This window comes from Lineus longissimus, chromosome 3, assembly GCF_910592395.1.
Source record: "Lineus longissimus chromosome 3, tnLinLong1.2, whole genome shotgun sequence".
In the NCBI taxonomy this organism is placed as follows: Eukaryota; Metazoa; Nemertea; class Pilidiophora; order Heteronemertea; family Lineidae; genus Lineus; species Lineus longissimus.
In genome coordinates this window covers 27,309,084-27,327,445 of record NC_088310.1, presented here as the reverse complement: position 1 = coordinate 27,327,445, position 18,362 = coordinate 27,309,084, and the positions used below count along the sequence as shown (strand labels likewise).

General features: G+C 41.0%; 1 protein-coding gene across 1 annotated transcript in view; it reads left to right on the top strand.

Moving 5' to 3' along the window:
- LOC135484511 (unconventional myosin heavy chain 6-like) overlaps nt 1–18,362 on the top strand; it is a 156,636-nt gene that overhangs the window by 102,416 nt on the left and 35,858 nt on the right. The window contains exons 16-25 of the mRNA XM_064766069.1: nt 761–867; nt 1,353–1,510; nt 1,868–2,072; nt 2,952–3,332; nt 5,145–5,258; nt 5,617–5,841; nt 6,704–6,835; nt 6,958–7,116; nt 7,485–7,555; nt 8,497–8,689. Of these exons, the coding sequence (XP_064622139.1) occupies nt 761–867; nt 1,353–1,510; nt 1,868–2,072; nt 2,952–3,332; nt 5,145–5,258; nt 5,617–5,841; nt 6,704–6,835; nt 6,958–7,116; nt 7,485–7,555; nt 8,497–8,689 (1,745 nt within the window). The remainder of the gene's footprint in view (nt 1–760; nt 868–1,352; nt 1,511–1,867; nt 2,073–2,951; nt 3,333–5,144; nt 5,259–5,616; nt 5,842–6,703; nt 6,836–6,957; nt 7,117–7,484; nt 7,556–8,496; nt 8,690–18,362) is intronic.

Here is an 18,362-nt window from a genome sequence, read left to right as displayed (position 1 = left end):
ATTCCGAAAGGTGATTGAAATGTTTTCATTGTTGCAGACCTAAGTCTAATTGATCGTGTAATAGTTGATTATACTCTGCCCCACAAACACCATGATTGAGTACATGGGAGACCAACGGTTCTCTTGCCTCCTCATTAAGGACCAACAAAGCTACAAAGCTTTGATCTTTACGTTGAAAATAACGCCCAGCACCTCATGGGATCGTTGGATGACATTTGCCGTGTTTCTTATGATCACAGGATTTAAACCAAAGGGAAAGATTGATCAAATTAAATACTGGTACGAGGAATTAGCTTGTCTGATGCAGTCAGATTTCCAGCTCCATCAAAAGCAGCAATTTATCAGATGGGTTGTAGCTGCATTTCCTTTTGTATAGCCTTTGAATTCCAGTTTCGTAACCATAAAGAAGTTTCAGTGTATATTTTGATCTGAACGTTTTGGTGTACCATCTCCTTTCTTTGAAAAGGCAAATGCCTGGTATATTGAGAAAAACCTTCAAATGGTAAAGTTTCCAGTAAAGGAAAATCATCTGCTTGGTTTTTCTAGACGAATTAGGAAGTTGTTTGACGTCATGTATTCTTTGAGGAATAAATGCACTGAAGTGATTTGCTCATTCGTGTTGCAGTGTTGTACATTGTATGATTGGAAGTGATAGTCTAGCGTGATGGGAAATAGAATCCTTTGTTTCGCAGGGAATTTTCCTCATCCTGTTAAACAGTCGTTCCATTACCATAATGATTTCATGTGTGTGTCTTTGTAGCCTTTCGACGAAAGCAATGGGCGGCGCTGGTGATTCAGACCAAGTTCAGGGGTACGCGACAAAACCTTGCCTTTCTCAGGGAGAAGAGAGCTGTGATCACTATTCAGGTAGGCAGCAAGTTATAGGCATCATTAGGAATCATTTTCAAAGTATCTACTAACATGTTACCAAATCAAAGATGTTGGATTGTGGATGCACATGTGTCCTTTGACGGGAGTTCCGAATAGGTAGGTTTCCATGTAGGCAGGCTCATTTGTATTTGGTTTCAAGATCAATTTTCATGCTGATGCCTCAATCCGTGAAGGAAGTATAGATGGAAGAGGATATCCTCAACCAATGAGCCGAGATGAATGTTGGAAAAACTTCTTCCAAGACTGTTTTGAATAGTGCCATTAACTGTTACCTTGGTAACTACATCAACAGTGAATTGAATATGTTTGTAGACGCCTAGCATAGGCTTTATGTTATGGCAGAGATATCCTAGGCGATGATGATGTTACTCAAGTTTCAATATCAGTGTTAAGGAGTATTCTTGGATGTTACGTGTTTCATCATATTCCGCTTTTAAATGTACTCACTGACATACTTCCAGTCCTATCTGCGTGGTATGTTTGCACGTGAAGTTGCTAACGAACTTCGTCGTCAAAAGAAAATGGAAGAAGAGAAAAAACGGCAGGAAAAATTGGAACAGGATCGACTGGTGCGGGAAAAGGAGGCAGCACATGCGCTCTCGAATGATCACTCTTTAGCGTAAGTAATATATGTGATGCAATCTGATATCATCCTTGGTGAGAAGTACCCATTGGGATGGTGTTCTGCTGAGGCCTTATCCTCATAAAATCGGGAATCCTTTAGAATGGTTACAGTAATTTGTCATCATATGCAGTGACTGGAGTCATTTCCCATATAGTTGGCTTTATTTTATTCAACAAACATGACTTTAAGATCGAAATAAACCCCATGCACATATCTGCGTGTACTAGCGGCGATCTCCGATTACCTTGTGAGAATGGGGATGGATAGGAGTTGGCTTATACTGGGTTATATTCTTCTAAATTCAAACTGATATGAGTACCTTCTATTATTGTAATTTGTTTTCTTCTTCAGAGATTCCCAGCGTACCCTAGAAAGTCTCACTCAAATGATAGAAACCAATCTTGCTCAACACGATGTAACTCCGACCAACTCCCAGGCGATGGATCTGGACGAAATCTTTAACTTCCTTCAGCCAGCGGAAGAACAGACACAGCAGATGAAGGAGGATTATCTTCGACAGATTAGCAGCGAGTTTGACAATGCTCTCAAGGATTCAGTAAGTTTTTTAAGATGATGTGGATATCTCCTGAAGTTACTTTGTAAAGTAGAGGGGCCATGTGGTCTAGTGATTAAGGTTGACATCCTTGACATCCATCTTTACGATACCCAATACAAAACAGACAACATATTTCTGGCATTTAGCAAAGTCACTTTAATAGTTGCCATACTATTTGAAAAAGATATGCTTCCCAAATTTCTTGCACCTGGTTCCATAGCAGGGCGAGTTAGATACCACTTCTGATCCATGTTAGAAGCATGAGCTGGTGATATGTATGCTCCCTTTGTGGCTGAAGACTGGGCCACCAGTCCTTGATAAAATAAGCAAGCTGTCTTCATCCTAGAACTTACTGATATCTGCTGGTGATTAATCTGTGACAATATTGATATCGATCCCACCGTTCGTTCTCATCAAGCCTGTTCACTCCTGCTCCAGTAGTTGTCCCTGGTTTTATCTAGGCGTGACAGCTGCAGTGTGAACACATGGCATCATGTGTTATGGTCTGCTCCTGTAATAGATCAACTGTTGTTATTTAGTATTTGATTGTTAAGGATGGAGGTACTGCTACTAATATGTCAACAAGTAATAAAAAATATTGGCTGAATTCTTCAGTATTTAGGTCATAAGTTTTCTGTTGGTTTGCTGTGGAAACACCATCTTCTTACCAATTTGTACTTTTTACTGAGGTTAGTGTATTTCATTGAGGTAAGCATACGTCCTGTTTAAACTGGCCCAACTTCAAAGGGTGTGTAATAGTACCTTCAGAGAAATCCGCCTCAATCTGTTATCCAGAACTTCTGGTCCAGTCCAAGGGCCATTCATATTCATGATAGACTTTATTCTCATTCTTAAACATTTTTTTTCATTTTCCTTCAGGATTTCGAATCGAGTGAAACAGTGAAGTCGCCAAAGAAAGCCATGAAAAAGTTAGCACCAATAGCTGTGGTCACAATGAATGGCGACATCACAGAAAACCACACCGCTGAAACTTCAAGTACTGAGCACGATAATGAGATCGAAAACAACAATGACGCTGGACTTGAAAGTCGCGATATGCGACGCAAACAGCGTGTGGAGAAAAAGTTACAAGAAATGGAACAGTGGGAGCAGGAAGTGGTCGAGAAACGGGAAAGGACAGAGTCAGACACAAAGGATTATGATATGTTGGACTTTGCTGAGAGATATTTTAACGTCCATTTGAAAGATCCAGGGGGTACGGTAATGAAGACTTTGACGAGGAGAAGAAAATCATTAGGGGTATGTATAGAGGGCATTTTTTTAACTCGTTTGAAGTTTATAATGAGAAGTGAGTTGATAAATGTAGAGGCATATGTAAGATGTTAACGATTTTGTCATTTTATTAATTTTACCCGTAGTTTCCCTCACATTAAAACCTAACGAATGTACCCCCATTTTTCGTAAATCATAGTAGAAAATTGTAGGTAGTCTTTGATATTTCCTCAAGATGTCTCCCATGTAATCCAGCAAGTGCAGCTTCTAGTTCCATCAGTATGCTATCCCAATTAGATGACACTCCGTAATGCTGTATTATACTTTATCGAAATGTTATCATGTTTAGTCTAGTTCGTACCCTCCTCCATTCTAGTCAATCGTCCCAATTATTTTGAAATTGATAATGTGACGTACCATTACATTAGGAGATATTCGATATCATTTTCTGTTCGTCATTCCTAAGTGTTCCCATCACTTTGGATTATTGTCCTAGCTTGACTGTGTTGCTGCACATACAACTATGAGGTTATGAAACTTTTGTGTGATATTATGGCTGTTGCATCTTGTTGTTGTTCTGAATACCCCCTCCGTCAGAGAAATGCCTACAAGTAGTAGTGGCCCTCCTTGGGGCTCTGGGGTATCTTCAGATCGCAGAAATGATTGAGAAATACGAAGTACTTCTTAGGAATTTGAAGCAAAGGAAAAGAATCGTACATTCATAGGTGTTGTGCGAAAAATTTGTACAACTTGGTCAGAGCCGAAAACCTCTCCATCCCCAGAGCCAGAAATCAGAGGAACAATATTACTATGTGGTCATTCTCTGTCACCATCTTTTTGTTATATTTGATGTTTGTACATTTTCAGATGCGTAATGACTCGGTATGTAAATAGGTGGCGCTGTTTAAATGGAGATTCATATCCATCTTGTTTCCATTTCCAACCTCTGACATTCTATTCTCTGAATTACCTTCTCTGATACTCTTGGGTGGAGAACCTGTACTCTCTATGATATGGATCGTAAGGTGCAGGGTGTGGTTCCTGGTGATGGGCTAAGACTCCTTGACGTTTGGCCAATCGTAACATAGAACTATGTTGCTGCATCAAAGCACATTACTTGTTAATGAGGTGAAATTAAGCCCTCTGAGCCGATCTTGGTGGCCAGCTGGTATAAAGGTACTACAAACCGTTCCAAGCAGTCCCTTGAACCCGTTATTCTGGGCTAGATTTTTATCATGGTGTTGGTGGTTAGTTTGTGGTGATAGGCTGACTTGTAATTAAAGTACAGTGATTGCACAGGCAGTTTGATAGCATAGTTAGAGCCTACACAAGCACTAATTGACTGATCCATTGGATATGTTTTCATTGCCTGTGAAAATGGACCCTGGTATAACATCTATCATGCTCTCAACTTATTTTACCACACTTAGCAATTCCTTTATAGCATGCAGCAACTTTAAATGTAATTTGCTTTCTTCACATTCGACCCTTTAATTTGTAATGACAACTTTTGTTTTATCTAATAGGAATGAATTTACGACATATGTCTTTATGTTTGATGAAGCCCTCAATCAGTCATCCTCTTGCAGAGGGTTTTCAACGTTTCAAGCCGTTCATGCGATTTTTCTTGGGGTTTGGAATTGACTCTTACTTATCTGGCAAAGGTCTGGTAAAAGTTGTCTCTGTACACGTAATGTGTTGAATCAATTCTTAATTGGAATAGTTGCAAAGGGAACTGACGCATCATTTAGTGATAGTTGTATCAGTTCTCCCAAGAAAGCTGTAGGCTGAGACCTGGTGTATCTCCAACAAGACTTATACCTGATTCTATTCCCTCAGGAACTGGTGTCAAAGGCCGACCTCATCAAGTACTGCAAAGGTGGTGCTATCTACACTTCTCACATCCATCTCCATGATCCAGAGAACGTCAATATTGCGTGCAATATTTTCAAGGTTTGTGACTGTATTCAATTCAAATCCATCTACTGAGATAAAGGCAAGACTTCCAGTACAATGTGGATTGTGGACAATGTGTAGTAGCTGCTGCTGATCAGAGATGGCCTTGCAACAGGTCGAGTGACAGTATTGATATTTAGCACATTTTCCTATCCCCGACCCTTCAGTCATTTGACCATTTTTTGGATAGAAGAAATGACCGTACCCAATCTGTAGGTGTAAAAGTAACGTTTGATTGACCTTTGTGTTTTTTGGGAAAGATACAGATGATCCTTATATCCAGACTTGAAATGCAGATCCTTCTTATGGAAGGAAGGTAAAGATCATATCGACAGCTCTTTTCCGCTTTTTTCAGGATTTGTGTAAGTACATCAGAGGAGAAGTAAAGACCGACTTCATCAACTTGACTGTGCAGAGTATTGTGGCTTATGGAATCGAGCGGCCAGAATTGAGAGATGAGATTTACTGTCAGATCATCCGACAGACAAACGATAATCCGAGTAAAGATGGCCTCATTAAGGCGTGGCATGTCATGTGTCTTTGTTCTGTTTCATTTTCTCCAAGCAAGACCTTAGCCAAGGTTTGTAATTATGCTGTTTTAGTTAAGAAATAGATGAAATACATTTTGCTGGAATATACGGCAGCTGGGAAAGGACATCGAAAAAAAAAAATTCTCGGCGGGACGACTTATTATCTCAGGGGGACGACTTTAGTAAGTCGGGGGACGACTTACGAAAAAAAAAAAAAAAAAAAAAAATTTCATTTTCATTATGTCGGGGGGACGACTTATTAAGTTGGGGGAACGACTTATTTTCTCTGGGGGACAACTTATTAAGTCGGGGGGGACGACTTATGAAAGTGAGGGCGAGGCCTGGCTGTGACTGTCTCATCTCTCTCACTATAATTATTGTCAACTACATTGTAAACATAATGCTCAAAATTGATTCATGAAAAAGGCAGTAAGGCAATATTATTATTAAGGCCTCGCCCTTGCTTTCATAAGTCGTCCCCCCCGACTTCATAAGTCGTCCCCCCCGACTTAATGAAAATGAATTTTTTTTTTTTTTTTTTTCATAAGTCGTCCCCCCCGACTTACTAAGTCGTCTCCCCGAGATAATAAGTAGTCCCCCCGACATAATAAGTCGTTCCTTTTTTTCGATGTCCTTTCCCAGCCACCGTAGGAATAAGGGCTAGACTTATAATTGAGAATTTTCCCTTGTAAGAAGAGTGATTTCAACAAATTGAGATTTGTGTAGGAGTTCGAGTACATTGGATGTGAAAGTAGTCTATTTGAACTATCCTCCATCCTTTTCTTCGGGCGCTGTTCTTGGGATGCAGTGTATACCACTTCAGTTTGCATCATTATGGTTTATGTACACAGAAGTTTTCCTTTGTAATGTTTTTCGTAATACTGTTTTAAGCCTGGTTTGATTATGTTTCAGTACCTCATGGGATACCTCAAAAAGAACACAGAAGACGAAGTGATAGGCAAATATGCCAGTTTCTGTGTGACACACCTCAAGGTGACCCGGGTCATGCCCAGGAGAATGCATCCATCCACCATGGAGATAAATGTAAGTGGCCAAGTCCTCATTCCTAAAACTGCAATACTGCATCGAAATCTGCTTCTTTGAAGCCCCTACTGAGCAAGGTTGTCATTCTATTGAAGACATGAAAGACATTTCAACATTTTCAGGCTATCAGGAATCTATCACCAATAGTTTGTCGAATATACTTCTTGGATGGTAAAACCAAGGCTTTGGGCTTCCAACCCTGCGATACTGTGACAGAAGTGTTAGATAGAATGGCTGAGAAGATCGGACTGCAAAGTCTGGAAGGATGGGCGCTCTATGAGGTAGGTGCATAGTACAATGAAGAAGATACACTCTTATTGTTTAATGCTTGCTGGGCATGTCAATGTGGATCATAAGTGTGTGGAAATCTAATCGTTAGATAATAGGTTAAAGAGATACACCTTGGCTAACCTTGTAAGGTGTTCTCAGTAGCATGGCCATAGTTTTTGAAATGGCCAACACTACAAATTCTTCCTAGTCACCAGAAGACAGGATATGATGTGCTTTCTGGGTCTCTGGGAGGAAAATGTGATATCAAATTCTGGGTTTACTCTTCCTCAGATTGAGTAGAGTTTCTGGATCAACATGCAGATTACATTGCGTTCTTTGAAATTTTTTGCTACATCTATCCATTTTCCGTCTTTCGCAGGTGACGCCAGATCGGGAACGGTATTTGCGAGGATTTGAATTTCTTGCTGATGTTATGTCTCAGTGGGAACTGTAAGTGAACTTGATGTTCTTCATATGAATAGGGAAAAGGAATAGAAAGGATAGTTTTGATATGTTTGGCCTCGGCATTCCTGGTACAAAGTAGAATTAGATAAATTGTTTTGGCCCAGCGAAATATCTGAGGACAATTTCCATCAGTTGTTTGATCTGCAGCATGCAGTTTGTTTTCCATGAAACTAAATCGATATTTTGTTTCCAACAGTGTTTTTTTCATTTCGAGGCAAACAGCCTTGTTTACAGATAGATTAACTTCGAGTTTGTTTATTTTTAGTGGCTGCAGAATTGTCTCGAAGCCATCACCAGTATTTTTTCATCCATTTTCTCCATGGGAAAGACTATGCTTGTCAAAGATTAATCGACTGTTTATACTGCTCAACCAAACTCTTCAATTAAGATGATGCTTGATGCACACTTCATGAAATGAATGAATTATTCTCAGCAGACTTCAAGAAATCATTTGAACCAAGGCATCTCATCTCATTACCACCATATCAATCGCAAAATGTCTTCGCTGCAAAAAAATCAAAGTTTTGAAAACTGAAAATTGATTCCCAACAGATAATCTTTTGATATGGAATTGATTTTTCGGCTCTTGAAGGTCAAAGGTCTGATTGGAGAAGAAATTTCATGGAATTAATATTAGGTTTGGGTTGTGGTTATGACAGCTACAGAATGGATGGTAAACTTTAAATTCGTTGTGTGGGTTTTTCTTGGTATTTCAAACGATTGTGCTGCTCGGTAGGGTTGAGGTTGAACGAGAAAGATTAGAGAGTGCGTCCGAGCTGTTAATAGGTGCAAGTAAGGTTGTCGGACACATTGATACCTTTGTCGATGCCTTGGTCGGTGATGTGATTTGGTGGAATATCTATTCAAAGTACCAAGGTATGCCGATTGTTGTTTTCAAAATATCTATAGTTTCTTCTCTTCTCCAGTGAAAACCGCTCATCTACCCAGCTCACCAAATATCAGACAGTCTCGAAGAAGAGTGGTTATGACCACGCACTAGGGGGAGGTGATGCTAAATTTTTCTTCCGTAAGCGTGTATTCAAGCATATAAAGGATGTCTGTAATGACCCAGTGGAATATCACTTACTTTATTCACAAGCTGTACAGAGTGTAGTTTTGGTAAGTGAATTCATTTATTCCATTTGTCTCTGTGTTTTTTTCTGCTAAACCCTACCCCTAACCTTGAAAAATTTCGAAGTCCAAATTTTTTTTTCACCTTTTATTTTTCTGCTCAGAATGAACCAAAATCATCAGTCCCAAAACTTTTTTGACTGTGAAAATTTTTCAAAATTTTGAACTTATGAAAGATTTTCTAAGAAAATTTTTTCTAAGTCCAAATATTTTTTTCATTTTTTTTCTTCTCAAAATGAACCAAAATCGTCAGTCCCAAAACTTTTTTTCTTTGAAAATTTTTCAGAATTTTATTTTGTTAAGCCTACCCCTTACCTTGAAAAAATTTCGTCTCCATTATCGTCTCCATTAGAAAAAACGTCATACCGATTCGAGCTTGCCAAAAATATTACAACATCAAGCTACTGGTCGGGTAGGCTTTTTTTTAATATTCATACATCTGTGTCACCATTCTTAAAACATAAGACAGTGTCTAAAGCAACTCTTTGATATGTGTTGTGTATTTCTTGTGATATATAGAGGTTGAATAACATTGCCGTCATCAGATTCTGACAGGTGAGATCAAGAATTGATAAATCTTCATTAATTCATGCTAAGATCTTTACACACGATGCATGTGGCAAGCTCATCAGATATGCGCAAAAGTCGGGAGTGGAGACATATTACATTGTATTAGGAAATGGGTTGATACGGCAGCTTAGTGGTCACAAGAGTTTCGGCCACTGAAATGTTTTCTTTTTCTGCTGTGTTGATACAAGTTTGGCTTGTTCGAGACATCTTTTCGTCCTTCATCATCTAAGTGATGCATGCAGGTTGTATGTACACAGGTAATTATCATTTACTCCCACTCTTCTTGATAGCATGAAAGGCCATGGATTTCTACCAAAGACAATCCGGTTCCTCTCACTTTCCTCTTTCATCCCCGAATGCTTAATAAACTGGAAATGTCTATAACGGTTCCAAAATTGGCTGCCAAATCAGAATCACTGATCAGGAATCATTGATTGAGACTAATCGATATTGGGTGAGACTAGTCACAGCTCACGCATGTGATTACGGCCTCCAGTTTCATCTCGTCTAGTCTATAAATAGGCGTCAGTAGTACGCCTCACAAAACATCCACATTCCATTGATGTGGGATGGAATCTGTTCGATAACTCTTGACAAACTAAATCGGAACCAATTGAACAATTCAAAAGGGATGTTGATATGCAGTCTTCAGGCAGGACATTTCCTTTGAGTGATATTGGTTCAACTTGCATCAAATTTTGACTGAAACCAGTTGAACTTGCATCGATATCAGGAATAAAACGTTGTTCACTAAAATGTAACTTAGATCAAAGGAAGCAATACCTACCCAATGTAAAAATGCAACTCCTCGTCCCCATCACCTTTCATACTTTGATGTCTGGATCCTGTGTTGGTATAATTATGTCTCTTTGACTCGAACGACCTCCTTCTTTGATGCAAGTAACCAGGGTAATATTCATCAAGATAGCGCGACTAATTATAGCAATCATTTCTTAGGGTAGTCGCCTACAGAGCACTCCATGGTCATGTTCGCAAAATCATGATCATGTGTGTAAATAAGAGTTAGGTGGACTTCCTGATAGAATTTCGGTGAAAGGACTAATTGGTGGTGAAATGATTTGACACACTTTAGATCTATACTCTTGATTGGGGGGACATTGTTTACAAAAAGCTGATCATGCTAATTCACTGCCTGAAAATACATATTGATGTATCTGTCTTGTTGTGCTGAATGCCGGGAGATGCTGGTATCATAAATAGGCTTTGTGAATGCATATAGTCTTGAAGCTCATTGATATTGAAAGCCTCTTCATATCATAGCTATAGCCATTGGGTGATATGAATAAAGACTAGCAAATGCTTTTATCTAAAACGCCATGTACATTTACACTAGGCCTTTCTGTACAAAACTGAAGTAAAAGCATTTGCTAATCTTTATTCATATCACCCATTGTCTGAGGCTGTCTTTAAAGTGCAATGTTGTCACAAGACAGTCAGCAAAGAACAGCTACATCTGTATGTCTCATACAGACGCATCTTCGGAAGCCAAACTAGGGCTGCTGTTTATTGGTGACTAACACTTGTTTATGAATACCCATTGTTCCTTATATTCTGTGTTAAAGGGAACTGAAACCGCCAAGCCAGTTCGTATGACCTCGTTTTCATTTCCCGCGTATCGGGTGATCAGAACGAGGCATGAATGAAACATGGCGCCTAGCTGTCAATCATTGAGTGACGTCACTACTATGGAATTTACTACGAAAACTCATGAATGAAAGATCGCATGACTCACGTAATTCTCACATGATTCTCAATAATAACAAATTGAACTGCGCATGCTCGGGCACTGGGGGCGGAGCTACAAATCTGAACTCGAATAGGAAGTTGGAAGTTTGACTTTCTCGGGCGGTGAAAGTCGAAAAGTTGAATAAATCGCTCGGTGGTTCCAGTTCCCTTTAAACAGCTCTGTCTGTTGATGTGCCTGATCCTCCCTTTGGTGTACATGTACTTATCCTTCTTTAAAAATGCTGTGGTTAAACATGTATTAGTGAAGAGGTCGGTCCTTTTCCATTTGGTTTTTTGTAATTGCACTTTACTCTTACTAGGTGATGACTAGTTAACAGAAATTCCCTCTTACTATTCCTAAGTCTTTAGATTCAGACTTGAAAATGAGGGTTAATTTTTATTCCAAGAAGGTCTTTTTTATTCCATCCAGAATGCTAATTCGTCACATTGCCTTTAATTGCTAAATGGTGTTCACGATATCATGTTTACCCCTTATCCAGAGTGCAATGAATTTAAACATCAGATGGATAGAGCATATCAAGTTGTCTCATTCTCAAAGTGTTCTAGCAATGGGATCTTTACTTCTCACCAACATGACCAATCAAAAATTATTATTCTCATGTTGGATAGTTTATTAGTCTTATATCATAACAGCCTTAAGTATCACGAGAACTTTTCATAACTTATCTCAATAACGGTTTCCGGACACCTTCTTAAAATTCGCTCATTTCCAAAAAGACCTCAAGTATTGATTCAATTCAATGCGGGCATTTTTTATTAAAAAAATTGATTAGAATTAACTGAACTGAAAAATAGGGATATCAAAAATATTTTTTAGCCTTCAGGTACCAGAACAGACTAGCAGACTGTCGTTATTTAAGTAAGAGAATAATATTGCTTACTCCCGCCGCTCTGAACCTACCAATCTGTAAATGGTGCTTTTGACATCATTTACTGCTTCCAACCATAACATATAAAAGACCAATTCCTTGGTATTGGTGAAGTGTTTTAACATCAAGGATATAATTGTAAACCTTGTTCTTGGTGAATAAAATTGTCTGTGTATTCTTTCACAAATGCATGTGCACATGTAGAATCAGTTCAGCCAAGTTAGTCGAACGAAATCGACAAGGAGCTATACAGAAGTTTTAATGTAAGGAGACTAAGAATTTTCGTACAATCATTGTAGATTGTACATTAGTCTTTGATTCTGTGGGATTGAGGTTTAAGTGGTGAACATCTCTGATGATTTTATTTCAACCAAAGGATAGCTATTTGCAGATCTCATTTTGAACTCATTTTCATCAACTTATTTGATGTGTTATTAATAGATTTCATTTCCCAATAAAATCAGGTATATCAGATTATAGCACTCTCTTGTGCATATTGGTAGTTTGCTTGTTTGATGTTAGGCTTTAAATCTAAATGGTAAAACTGATAGGGTTTAATGCCTTGCCATAGGACACATAAGAGTAGGCTGTATGCCTGCTCCCAGATACTGCGCTGAAAGAAGAGTTGACTCGCTTGCCACAGGACACATAAGAGTAGGCTGTATGCCTGCTCCCAGATACTGCGCTGAAAGAAGAGTTGACTCGCTTGCCACAGGACACATAAGAGTAGGCTGTATGCCTGCTCCCAGATACTGCGCTGAAAGAAGAGTTGACTCGCTTGCCACAGGACACATAAGAGTAGGATGTATGCCTGCTCCCAGATACTGCGCTGAAAGAAGAGTTGACTCGCTTGCCATAGGACTCATAAGAGTAGGCTGTATGCCTGCTCCCTGATACTGCGCTGAAAGAAGAGCTGACTCGCTTGCCATAGGACACATAAGAGTAGGCTGTATGCCTGCTCCCGGCCAGATACTGCGCTGAAAGAAGAGCTGACTCGCTTGCCATCGGACACATAAGAGTAGGCTGTATGCCTGCTCCCTGATACTGCGCTGAAAGAAGAGTTGACTCGCTTGCCATAGGACACATAAGAGTAGGCTGTATGCCTGCTCCCAGATACTGAGCTGAAAGAAGAGTTGACTCGCTTGCCATAGGACACATAAGAGTAGGCTGTATGCCTGCTCCCGGCCAGATACTGAGCTGAAAGAAGAGTTGACTCGCTTGCCATAGGACTCATAAGAGTAGGCTGTATGCCTGCTCCCGGCCAGATACTGCGCTGAAAGAAGAGTTGACTCGCTTGCCATAGGACACATAAGAGTAGGCTGTATGCCTGCTCCCAGGTACTGTGCTGAAAGAAGAGCTGACTCGCTTGCCATAGGACTCATAAGAGTAGGCTGTATGCCTGCTCCCGGCCAGATACTGCGCTGAAAGAAGAGTTGACTCGCTTGCCATAGGACACATAAGAGTAGGCTGTATGCCTGCTCCCAGATACTGTGCTGAAAGAAGAGCTGACTCGCTTGCCATAGGACACATAAGAGTAAGCTGTATGCCTGCTCCCAGATACTGTGCTGAAAGAAGAGCTGACTCGCTTGCCATAGGACACATAAGAGTAGGCTGTATGCCTGCTCCCAGATACTGTGCTGAAAGAAGAGCTGACTCGCTTGCCATAGGACTCATAAGAGTAGGCTGTATGCCTGCTCCCAGATACTGAGCTGAAAGAAGAGTTGACTCGCTTGCCATAGGACTCATAAGAGTAGGCTGCCTGCCTGCTCCCAGATACTACGCTGAAAGAAGAGTTGACTCGCTTGCCATAGGACTCATAAGAGTAGGCTGTATGCCTGCTCCCAGATACTGCGCTGAAAGAAGAGTTGACTCGCTTGCCATAGGACTCATAAGAGTAGGCTGTATGCCTGCTACCAGATACTGCACTGAAAGAAGAGTTGACTCGCTTGCCATAGGACACATAAGAGTAGGCTGTATGCCTGCTCCCAGATACTGAGCTGAAAGAAGAGTTGACTCGCTTGCCATAGGACTCATAAGAGTAGGCTGTATGCCTGCTCCCGGCCAGATACTGTACTGAAAGAAGAGTTGACTCGCTTGCCATGGGACTCATAAGAGTAGGCTGTATGCCTGCTCCCGGCCAGATACTACGCTGAAAGAAGAGTTGACTCGCTTGCCATAGGACTCATAAGAGTAGGCTGTATGCCTGCTCCCGGCCAGATACTGCGCTGAAAGAAGAGTTGACTCGCTTGCCATAGGACACATAAGAGTAGGCTGTATGCCTGCTCCCAGGTACTGTGCTGAAAGAAGAGCTGACTCGCTTGCCATAGGACACATAAGAGTAAGCTGTATGCCTGCTCCCAGATACTGTGCTGAAAGAAGAGCTGACTCGCTTGCCATAGGACTCATAAGAGTAGGCTGTATGCCTGCTCCCGGCCAGATACTGCGCTGAAAGAAGAGTTGACTCGCTTGCCATAGGACACATAAGAGTAGGCTGTATGCCTGCTCCCAGATACTGTGCTGAAAGAAGAGCTGACTCGCTTGCCATAGGACACATAAGAGTAAGCTGTATGCCTGCTCCCAGATACTGTGCTGAAAGAAGAGCTGACTCGCTTGCCATAGGACACATAAGAGTAGGCTGTATGCCTGCTCCCAGATACTGTGCTGAAAGAAGAGCTGACTCGCTTGCCATAGGACTCATAAGAGTAGGCTGTATGCCTGCTCCCAGATACTGAGCTGAAAGAAGAGTTGACTCGCTTGCCATAGGACTCATAAGAGTAGGCTGCCTGCCTGCTCCCAGATACTACGCTGAAAGAAGAGTTGACTCGCTTGCCATAGGACTCATAAGAGTAGGCTGTATGCCTGCTCCCAGATACTGCGCTGAAAGAAGAGTTGACTCGCTTGCCATAGGACTCATAAGAGTAGGCTGTATGCCTGCTACCAGATACTGCACTGAAAGAAGAGTTGACTCGCTTGCCATAGGACACATAAGAGTAGGCTGTATGCCTGCTCCCAGATACTGAGCTGAAAGAAGAGTTGACTCGCTTGCCATAGGACTCATAAGAGTAGGCTGTATGCCTGCTCCCGGCCAGATACTGTACTGAAAGAAGAGTTGACTCGCTTGCCATGGGACTCATAAGAGTAGGCTGTATGCCTGCTCCCGGCCAGATACTACGCTGAAAGAAGAGTTGACTCGCTTGCCATAGGACTCATAAGAGTAGGCTGCTACCAGATACTGCGCTGAAAGAAGAGTTGACTCGCTTGCCATAGGACATAAAGGGAACAGTAAAATGATGATATAAAGAAAAAGAAGTTGTTGCTATCCTTGGCCATGGCTGCTTGGTTTGATGAAGGCTATCCTAACTCCTCTTTCTCAAATGCCAGGTGCACTCTTACTTTTTGTTCCACCCTCCTGTATACACCCCCAATGTGAGTTCAAATGACCACATAAAGCTACGAAATGAAACACTACAAATAAACCTCTTATATCACAAAATGTGTTTTCACAGTTTCATCGCATCGTGGCAGGATCATCGCTTGTCAAAGCTTGGCGATGCTTGAATCAATAGCATACACTACATATGTGGGAAGCTTCGGCACTGCGGCAACATCATCTGATGGCCTCTGTCTGTCACATGGTGAACCAACCGTAATCCTGTTTGTGGCGTTACATCCGTGTCATTATGGTTTGTCGTGGACCGATGTTAGATGTCCTCGTTACCTGAATGATTGGATGCTATTATTGTCGGCTTGTCACGTTTCTATGGTTTGTGACAAATCTGTGCGTCGTGTTCGAATTAATGGAATATACAATGTAACGAGTAGGTTAGAGATACCAAAATCAAGGTAGGTTTTCCTGACATCTTCTTCTCGCATCGTTTTCGCTACGATTAGAACCAAGGAAAGTTGTTTATGGCGCCCTGTTTTGTAGCAATTTGTTTGTTGCATGCTGATACCAAACTGGTTTAGGGTTGGCTGTACCTTGAACCAGTGGCGAGCCAGTTGTTCTGTCTGGTAGTTCTGTTTGGTAGTTCTGTTTGGTAGTTCAGTTTGGTAGTTCTGTTTGGTAGTTCTGTTTGGTAGTTCTGTTTGGTAGTTCTGTTTGGTAGTTCTGTTTGGTAGTTCTGTTTGGTAGTTCTGTTTGGTAGTTCTGTTTGGTAGTTCTGTTTGGTAGTTCTGTTTGGTACTTCTGTTTGGTAGTTCTGTTTGGTAGTTCTGTTTGGTAGATACCAATATTTAGGTCGATTGGTTCCTATCCCTGTCGTGTGTTCTGATAGCTGACCAACCTTTTTAGCTCACCTCTTAGCAGAGGTGAGCTTATCCCATACCGTGGCGTCCGTCGTCCGTCGTCGTCGTCGTCGTCGTCTTCGTCGTCGTCGTCGTCGTCGTCGTCGTCGTCGTCGTCGTCCGTCGTCCGTTAGCAGGGCACGTTTCGTAACTGTTAAAGCTATTGAGTTGAAACTTGGTACACATGTATCCTTATGTAATGACACCTGGGAGACCAAGTTTCGGTCCGATTCGTTTCATGGTTTGGCCACCAGGGGGCCAAACGTTAAAAGTGAAAATATGCAATATCTCCCTTAATAGTAGTCGGGAAATTTTGAAAAAAATATGGTAGGTACTTCTAGCAAAGGTGCATCATATATCCTCCGGGATTTTGATTTGACCTCCTTTTCAAGGTCACAGAGGTCAAATGGTGTAAATTAGCCGTTAGGATGTAATGATGGCACGTTTCTAAACTGCAATGACTATTGATACCAAATTTGGTACACATTTACCCCTTAGTCAGGTGATCTCAGGGACCGAAGTTTGGTCCAATATGATTCACCACTTGACCACCAGGGGGCAAAATCCAAAAACCTTAAAAATGTGATTATTCCTTAACTTCCTGCCCGATTGCCACCAATTTGATATCATGGGTACATCTAACCACCATACAGTATATGTCACACAGGTTTTTAATTTGACCTTCTTGTCAAGGTCACAGAGGTCAAATGGCGTAAATTGGCCGTCAGGCCGTAACTATGGCACGTTTCTTAACTGCAATGACTATTGATCACAAATTAAGTACACATGTACCCCTTGGTCAGGTGATCTCAGGTACCGAAGTTTGGTGCGATCTGATTTGCCGTTTGGCCTCCAGGGAGGGGGCCAAATCCTAAATTCTTCAAAATGCCATTATTCCTAGTAATGACTTGCCCGATTGGCACCAATTTTATATCATAGGTACATCTAATTCTAACAACCATTCAATGTGTCACCTGGGTCTTCTTTGATTTGACCTACTTTTCAAGGTCACAGAGGTCGAATGTACTGTAAATTGGCCATTTTGGGGAAATTGTAATTGCTTGGACCTACATCAAACCTAACACTACATGACACAAGACCATGCTCTTTATCCATCTTTCCTCCACATGAGGTGAGCACAATGGCCCTGGCCATTTCATTGCAGTTCTGTCTGCTTCAAAGACATCCTCCTGTGCTCTTTTTGGTTAGAGATACAAAAATCAGGGTACAGGCTTACCTGTTCGAATCCCCTTGTGTTTTGTTTGCTTAAGAGAAACGAAGTTCTAGTTTTGAGTCTACTTTTCTATACCGTACCTGCATTTCATTTCTATCTTCTGAAAAGCCCCTCCCCGCCCCCTCTCCCACCCCAACTCAATGATATCGTTGCAATGCTACCAGGCTGTTCTATTTTTAGAGAACCTATCTCGCTGTCCTACACTTAAAATGTTCTGAGCAGCCACCCCTTGGGCTCTACATTACCGTGGATGATAAATAAATATTTAGCCTTATTTACCCTTGCTTCTAGTACTGTGAGCAGGTTATGAGTAGCTGCCAATCTAATTTACTCCAACCTACCAATGGTGTGATTTGATTTGTCCAACAAATTCGTGCAAGTGTGGAGACACGGATTCTTGAGATCATTGCTATTTGTTCAGATTTGCTGAATTTGCCAATTACTTCATCCAGGAAAATATAGTGTTGGCATCAGATATTTGATAAAATCTACTTTGTGAGAAAAGATCGACAAAAAAGTAGCTTTGTCTGTGTAAAAAATTGGTATGTTGACAGGGCCCAGGAGTCAGTTTTTGCCATTCCTAAATGAATGAGCATGACGAGTTTCTCCTTGGATTAAGATTCATGAAAATTATTCCTCCTAAAAAATGCTGTATGTTGTACACGATATCATTGTGATGACTCTCGTTGAAAAATTAGTCAGTCGCTTCTATTACCTGCTGCCATGATGCATCATATAAGCAGGTTTCTGAATGTGTCATGTACATTGTTGTCATGCATACATGGTGATATGCTATCATCTTTGATATTCCAAGCTTCATTTGCCCTTTCATATTTTTAATCATAATGCATTCTCAGTCGCCAACACACCTACATGGAATACCTGTTTCACAATAAACCCATGGCAAGGTGTATTCACTGAAAAGGTTGTTCGTAAA